We start from the raw sequence: 8,582 nt of genomic DNA on the forward strand, positions 1-8,582 counted from the left end.
TAAGGAGGGAGAAAAGGTCCTGTACTGATTGGCTAGACAGAGGGACAAAGCTGGGAAAAATGTGCAGCAGGTTAGGGTGATAAAGGATAAAGATGGAAATGTACTCACAAGCGAGGAGAGTGTGTTGAGCAGATGGAAAGAGTACTATGAGAGGCTGATGAATGAAGAGAATAAGAGAGAAGAAGTTGGATGATGTGGAGATAGTGAATCAGGAAGTGCAATGGATTAGCAAGGAGGAAGTCAGGATAGCTATGAAGAGGATGAAAAATGGAAAGGCCATTGGTCCAGATGACATACCTATGGAAGCATGGAGGTGTTTAGGAGAGATGGCAGTGGAGTTTTTAACCAGATTGTTTAATGGAATCTTGGAAAGTGAGAGGATGCCTGAGGAGTGGAGAAGAAGTGTACTGGTGCCAATATTTAAGAATAAGGGGGATGTGCAGGACTGCAGTAACTACAGGGGAATAAAATTGATGAGCCACAGCATGAAGTTATGGGAAAGAGTAGTGGAAGCTAGGTTAAGAAGTGAGATGATGATTAGTGAGCAGCAGTATGGTTTCACTCCAAGAAAGAGCGCCACAGATGCAATGTTTGCTCTGAGGATGTTGTTGGAGGTCAGAAGGAGCTGCATTGCGTCTTTGTGGACCTGGAGAAAGCATATGACAGGGTGCTTCAAGAGGAGCTGTGGTATTGTATGAGGAAGTCAGGAGCAGCAGAGAACTACATAAGAGTTGTACAGGATATGTACGAGGGAAGTGTGACAGTGGTGAGGTCTGCGGTAGGAGATGGGATTACATCAGGGATCGGTCTGAGCCATTTGTTATTTGCAATGATTATGGACAGGTTGACAGACGAGATTAGACAGGAGTCCCTGTGGACTATGATGTTTGCTGATGACATTGTGATCTGTAGCGATAGTAGGGAGCAGATTGAGGAGACCCTTGAGAGGTGGAGATATGCTCTAGAGAGGAGAGGAATGAAGGTCAGTAGGAACAAGACAGAATACATGTGTGTAAATGAGAGGGAGGTCAGTGGAATGGTGAGGATGCAGGGAGTAGAGTTGGCGAAGGTGGATGAGTTTACATACTTGGGACCAACAGTACCAATGAAAGGGGGTTTGTGGAAGAGAGTTGAAAAAGAGAGTGCAGGCAGGGTGGAATGGGTGGGGAAGAGTGTCAGGAGTGATTTGTGACAGACGGATATCAGCAAGAGTGAAAGGGAAGGTCTACAGGACGGTAGTGAGACCAGCTATGTTATATGGGCTGGAGACGGTGGCACTGACCAGAAAGCAGGAGACAGAGCTGGAGGTGGCAGAGTTAAAAATGCTAAGATTTTGGGTGTGACAAGGATGGACAGGATTAGAAATGAGGACATTAGAGGGTCAGCTCAAGTTGGACAGTTGGGAGACAAAGTCAGAGAGGCGAGATTGTGTTGGTTTGGACATGTACAGAGGAGAGATGCTGAGTATATTGGGAGAAGGATGTTAAGGATGGAGCTGCCAGGGAAGAGGAAAAGAGGAAGGCCTAAGCGAAGGTTTATGGATGTGGTGAGAGAGGACATGCAGGTGATGGGGGTGACAGAACAAGATGACGAGGACAGAAAGATGTGGAAAAAGATGATCCGCTGTGGCAACCCCTAAAGGGAGCAGCCGAAAGAAGAAGAAGAAGATAATGCAAAAATTCCTGACAGAATATATGTATAATGAACACAAGAGTACATTTTTATTATATTCCCAAACTCAGAATGACAGTAGGGGGTCTAAAGTATATCAAGCCATCTGACGTGGCAAGGTTTTGTTTATTAGGCAATTTAATTAATGATTAATTATTAAATAAAAATGTTTTTGTTAGCACCAGAAATTACTTTTGGAGAATAATGAAAGTGTCACTTAAAGGAACAAAGTGAGTAATTATATTAAGAAGTTCTTTATCAAGATTATAATGTGCAAATTATGTTTAAAAATAAGACTCAAGACTAAAAGGTAAAGATGAAAAATTAATTTCCTTATGTTGTGCAGCTAGCTCAGCAAGCTCACTGCTTCAGTAAATCAGCAGCAGCTGGAGGCCAGTTTCTATTTAAAAATCTTAAACATCTAGCTCTTTTTTTTGTTGTTGTATAGACTGACCTCCCACTAACAGACTCCAGTTGGTCCCCTTGATAATATTAAAAGCTTTGCTCGGATGAAAATTGAGCCACCTTGTTTAATTAATTTTCTGTGTCAAAATTAATTTAATCACTTTTAAGCCTCAAAATTAATTCCAAGTGATATTTTTCTACAGGACAAACTGTCCTCCCTTCAATTTTCTCTTTAATAATGTTTCACCTCCAGTAACCTGCCAAGAAACTGATGATATATTAGAGATATTTCAACTTAGGACAGGATAAAAGAGCCTCCATTCTGTTTTCCAAAGATGACATAGTGGACAGAGAAAGTTCTAAAAGAATCTTATATATAAACGTCTACACGTGGAAGTGTGTGTGTCAGCCTGTCTGTCCGGCCTGGAAGTGCGAGGCTACAGCGTGATGCTCAAAAAAAGCAACTCTGTTGTAAAAGTGAAACCAACGACAAAAGAGAAACTCACTTAGCCTCTAATACACAAGTGAAGCGAACACATCGGCAAAATGAAACCTCCAAGGAGAGAGAAACTCGCTTAGCCGCTGATTGACAACGGAGTCGAGCACATCGGCAAAACGAAACCGTAGAGGAAAGAGAACCTCGCTAAGCCGCTAATGCACTGCCAATGCAAATGATTGATTGAATTACCACAATCCATGATTTCTAGGAGCCTGGGCTTTTACAGCATAGGCTTACACAGCTAGTTAAGTTATAAAATAAGTTCCACCAGACATTTATCAAACTTTGGTCTTGGTTTTCCAGCAAGACTGAAAAAGTGACCACATAGTGTGGTAGACACTGGGACTTCATGGACTTTCAAAACTCAACTTGATGTTATTCTTGAACAATTAAGTGGATAGGACTGGCAAGCTGAATGGTCTGTTCTCGTGTAAATTGTTCTAATATTGTAATGTTCTAATGCTAGGAGGAGCGTACCAGCTAAATAACTCACCAGCGTCCGTTTCTCATTAATGGATGGAAAAGAGTAGGATGAAAAATCAAGACGTTAAAAACAACACAGTAGAGAACAAGGTATAAAAGCATGTAAAACAAGCGAAAGAGAGTAGAAGAGGGGCTTACCTGTCTTTTGTGATTACTGAGCTCACCAGTGCGTTCTTTCTTCTTAACGATATCCCAGTCAGTTGATTTAAGTAATCCTAAGGTTTTACCTATGATTTTATTCTTCGCTTTTCAGCCTCATAATATCTTCTTTGGCTTTAATTGGCACAGCTACTGTATGGTTCTCATGTTGAACAATGGTAACAAAAGACTCCAAGGCATCGAAGCAAACCGAGGTGTTTTATAATGCAATGAAATACACGTGATGAATCACAAATACCCATGATGCCAATTGTCCCAAACATTATGGTGCCTTAAAATGCGTTGTAATTTCTACTTGTGACTAAAATGTATGCAAATCCCCTATGAAAATCTGCATTGCGCACTTTAATCACATCTGAATTTTTTGATTTGCATCTGATCTGCTCAAGTTCTAGTAAATGCCTCAAAACCTATTGGACAGCGCTTGACCCTACAACATGATAATGGTCCAAACATACTGTTAAAGCAACAACACATGAGTTTTTCAAATTCTTCAATGGCCAAGCCAGTCACCTGATTTAAATTTGACAAGCCGTCAAAACAAGCAAGAACTGAAGATGGCTGCATTAGAGACTTGGCAGAGCATCACCAGTGAAAAACCTCAGCACCTGGTAATATCTGTGAATCACAGGCTTGAAGCGGTCATTGCATGCAAGGGATATGCGATAAAATCCTAAATATGACGGCTTTAATAGACCGGCCATTGCTATGTCACCAACATTATGGTGCCCTGAAATGGAGAAACCATGGAGAAATAGTGTTGTCATTTCTACACAGTGCAACTGAAATGTATGCAAATCCCCTTAAATGAAAGTATGTAATGCACACTTTAATCACATCTGAATCATTTTTAATTTTAAACTGTGGAACTGAGGGATAAATCAAGGAAACAATGTGTCTTTGTCCCATTATGGAGGGCACTGTATGTGGTTGGGAAACACTGTAATAATGGAGGCTAAGGTCAGATGAGGCGTGGTGAGATGTGCATATACTGTATATATACAGTACAGGCCAAAGGTTTGGACACACCTCCTCATTCAGTGTGTTTTCTTTATTTTCATGACCATTTACATTGGTAGATTCTCACTGAAGGCATCAAAACAATGAATGAACACATGTGGAGTTATTTCAGGTGACTACCTGTTGAAGCTCATCGAGAGAATGCCAAGAGTGTGCAAAGCAGTAATCAGAGCAAAGGGTGGCTATTTTGAAGAAACTAGAATATAAAACATGTTTTCAGTTATTTCACCTTTTTTGTTAAGTACATAACTCCACATGTGTTCATTCATAGTTTTGATGCCTTCAGTGAGAATCTACCAATGTAAATGGTCATGAAAATAAAGAAAGCACATTGAATGAGGAGATGTGTCCAAACTTTTGGCCTGTACTGTATATATATATATATATATATATATATATATATATATATACACATATATATATATATATATACACATATATATATATATATATATATATATATATATATATATATATATATATATATATATATATATATATATATATACATATATACACATATATATATATATATATAAATAAATTGTTTATAGTTAGTTGATAAGCACTACAGTTCCCATGATGCTTAGGGACAGGATACAGGGACTGTTGGAGTAATGGGGGTTGAACAGTAATAAATGTGCTTTGCATTGAAGAACCCGTTTGAGTCTGGACTTTATTAATCCAGCAAGACCCAAGTGGCATGACATGAGGTATTTAAAGATTTCATACTTTACTGCTGCTCTCAATTAATTTTTTGGTGACAAAAGGAGTGGGACGAGATACCAGATTTATGGAAGCCAGTCCCAAACCTAATTGTCTACTTACCATGGTTAGTGGTTCAGGGATTGGACTGCTCTGTGATCTGAGGTCACACATATATCCTCAACAGGTGTTATTCCCATTTCAAATGCTTGTCAAGGTAATCTAATTTAGGGTCTTAAACAACTGGGGCATCAAGCAATATTTATACTTTGCGGAGAGCTTCTTTTTTTAGCAGTGCCCTCCAGTGGCACGCAGGGACCCAAAAGGATTGCCTTTCGAGACTACAGGTCCCATGATACAATGTGGATGTCCAAACTGGGAGTTCACTGGAGAAGCACTGCCACCTCACGTGCTGGGAAATAAACTATCCCAGTCTATTCACTACATCCCAACTGCACTCACTGAGATAGGAATTATTAACGAAACCAGCCAGGTTGCTTTTTCCATTATACTGTCCACCTATTATGGCCTTTTGGCTGAGTAAGGCAGCTCTCGCAAACCTAATAGGGATATTAAAAAGTCTTTTACTTTTTCCAAATTAAATTCACTATGATTGGATGTTGTGGAATAATAAAATAATCTAAATTATGGTCTCAAACAACTGGGGCGTCAAGCAATATTTATACTTTGCGGAGATCTGTTTTTACTTTGACATTAAAACGTCTTTTACTTCTGCCAAATTAAATCCGCTATGATTGAATGTTGTGGAATAATAAAATACAAAAACATCCAAGGGTTGAATGTTTTTTTTTCTTTTACATACTGCATATTCATGAAATACTTGTACTACAAAAGCTGAAAACATTTGCATATGTGTGTTCATTTTTTAAGTTTGCTGTTCCATACAGTAGCACATTAACATTTTGACAGACCAGAAAATTTCCCTTCTGTCAGTACGTCTGTACATTTTCAGTCAGTAAACGTCCTCCCTTGTCATCCTGTTTACTCGTTTGCTTGTAATGCAATTTCAAGTGCAGTCAACTAAAGTAACTTGATGCTTTGTTGTTTTTTTTTTTGTAACTTCCAGATGCCTCCTGCCGGAAAGACAGCATGTCACCCAAATTTTGTGAGAAACTCAAACTGCTGGGAAGATGTTCTTTGACAAGCATTCAAAAACAATGTTGCATGACTTGCTTTGGATAATCTCAATGACAGTGAAGTGCACAAAAAAAGAAAGAAAAACATGGAAGTCGATCTCAACTACTACTTTTTGAAGAAACTTTTACTATTTCATAAAATGACTTGAATTTCAGTCTGGGCACTGAAGGCTTTACCTCTTTTCACTATAAGGTTTCTATTTTTTACAAGTTTTACAAGTTTCTAATTTTGGCTTATGCACATTGTTACAATATTATGGTTTGAATTCAACCTGGCTCGTTCACTTTATGTAATTACCAGATAAGCAATCGAGTACAACTCACCCATAGATCTTTTTCTTAGCCCCTTAAGTAAATACACTTTTAAAAAGCATAATGAGGATAATATTCTGTTTTCCAGCTGGGATCTGTAATGTATGCCTGTTTAAAGTTCAACTGTGTTTATCAACTAAAAAAAAATCTTCAGAGACATATCCCTAGGAATAGTACAATTTAAAAACCAAAGAAAACTAAACCTTATTTAAAATGTATGATCCATCCATCTGCTATCAAACCCACTTAATCCCAGAATGTGCATATTATATAGCGTGAAGCTAAGACGTGAAGGACATGAAAAAGTGTTAGGGTCCCAAAGAGAAAACCCCATTTAATTAAAGCTGCAGGTGAAAGAGTTGGTGGATGCCATAGCACACCACAAACAATGCATTATTTTTATTAATCAAAATGTTCTTCAGGCACCTCCAGGGTGTATGTGGAGAACTTTTTATAAAGGTGTTACAATGGATGTGGATGAAAATTGAAATAAGGCAGAGTCGTACTGAGAATTAGTTGCCTTGTTTTGGGTCAATGCCATTGGTGTGGGGGGAATTAGACAGACGTGTAATTAATGTGGCTTCTCTTGACATCTCATCAATGTGTGCCCTCCTTGTGATGGTCTGACCATGCAGTAAGGTGTAGGCTGACTAGACAGCTCAGCTGATATCACCAGGCAGCTCACCACTTGCACAGTATCTGTGCGGTCGAGGCCAGAAATCCCCTTTAGCTGAAAGTGTAGACTGGCTGCTTCTGAGGATCACTGTAATCCAGACGTGGCTCATGGTGTGAATACACTCCAATACATCTCTTTATTTTAGCCACTTTACGCACAGCCATAGGATCATACCCTTCAACACCAGCTAAACTACCAACTCTAAATTTGCTCAATCTGAGTAGATAAGTGTTTTCCCACTGCACAAACTTAGTTTTCAGGAATCAATGTGTTCCCATATGATGTAGGCCGTGAGCCACTTGTTGTTCTTGGCTACTTTTGTGAGTTGCATTTCTAGCACACAACAGGAATTGTAACCTTTATGTAAAATATCTTACATGTAAAGAAGGGTAATGTGTTTCAAAGTGAGGTGCATTCGTGAGTTCATTGCTTTGACATGTTCTGGACTTCAATGCTGGGGGGGTGATTATTGCTTTAATACTGTACCTGGTGCAGTGTGTCAGGGAAGCAGCTATGAAGAGTATCGTGGTGCAATTGGAAGTTCACAGGGGATGATTGTGATTTCACAGGGAAGTTTATTGCCACTTTTATAGCTGCATTCCTAGCACACAACAGGAACTGTAACCTTAATGCAAAATATCTTGCATGTTAAGAAGGGTAATGCGGTGCAAAGTAAGGTGCGTTCATAAGTTCATTGCGTTAACATGCCTTCTAGACTTCATAGGGGAGATTACTGTGTCGATGTGGGGGCATGGCACAACGCACCAGGGAGGTGGCTATGAAAAGTGATTCTCCATCCTCACTGTTAACTCTCCAAAGTCCAAATTATTAACAGATTTGTAACCAGTGCTTGTGGTCAACCCATTAGCACAATTCATTGCCACAGCCCCATTTGCTATAGTTCCTGGTAGAACAAAAAGTACCAGGAACTACAAATTACTCACATTCCTCTGATGGAAATGTTACAAAAGTTCCTGAGTTTCTAAAAAGTCCCTGGTTGCTGAAATAAAGTTACTGTGGTGGGAAAGTACCTAATAGGCATCTATGCAATATACAGAAGACTAATATCCCAGGGTTAGCTCTTGTCTTGTGCATCATGTTTTCATATTATTGCTCCATTATTCTAAACTAGATAGATAGATAGATAGATAGATAGATAGATAGATAGATAGATAGATAGATAGATATTTTTTAATACCCAAAGGGAAATTCACTTGAATGAATTTCTATTAGCAGCTCTACCTTATTGATGGTCATAATAAGGATTTCTAGTAACACATTAAGTGTCCATAATTACACTGTAATTACTATGTAATTACCTGTATAAGTACAGTGTAACTACGAGTTATTACTCCGTACTTACTGTGTAATACAAAGTAACTATAGTTAATTACTCAGTTGTCATTGTTATTCCACAGTTTATATAATTACAATGTAACAATGTATCACTGATCCAAAAACAAGTGTACTTACATAGTTACATTTTATCTGTACT

The 8,582-nt window shown here is 38.7% G+C and overlaps 1 protein-coding gene across 1 annotated transcript in view; it reads left to right on the plus strand.

The window, feature by feature from the left end:
- The window catches only part of adamts12 (ADAM metallopeptidase with thrombospondin type 1 motif, 12), a 623,896-nt gene extending 615,528 nt beyond the window's left edge, over positions 1–8,368 (plus strand). Inside the window, exon 24 of the mRNA XM_039750336.1 lies at positions 6,030–8,368. Coding sequence (XP_039606270.1) covers positions 6,030–6,145 — 116 coding nt within the window. The 3' untranslated portion in view covers positions 6,146–8,368. The remainder of the gene's footprint in view (positions 1–6,029) is intronic.
- The last annotated feature ends 214 nt before the right edge of the window (positions 8,369–8,582 follow it).

Source organism: Polypterus senegalus, chromosome 4 (assembly GCF_016835505.1).
Source record: "Polypterus senegalus isolate Bchr_013 chromosome 4, ASM1683550v1, whole genome shotgun sequence".
Classification (NCBI taxonomy): domain Eukaryota; kingdom Metazoa; phylum Chordata; class Cladistia; order Polypteriformes; family Polypteridae; genus Polypterus; species Polypterus senegalus.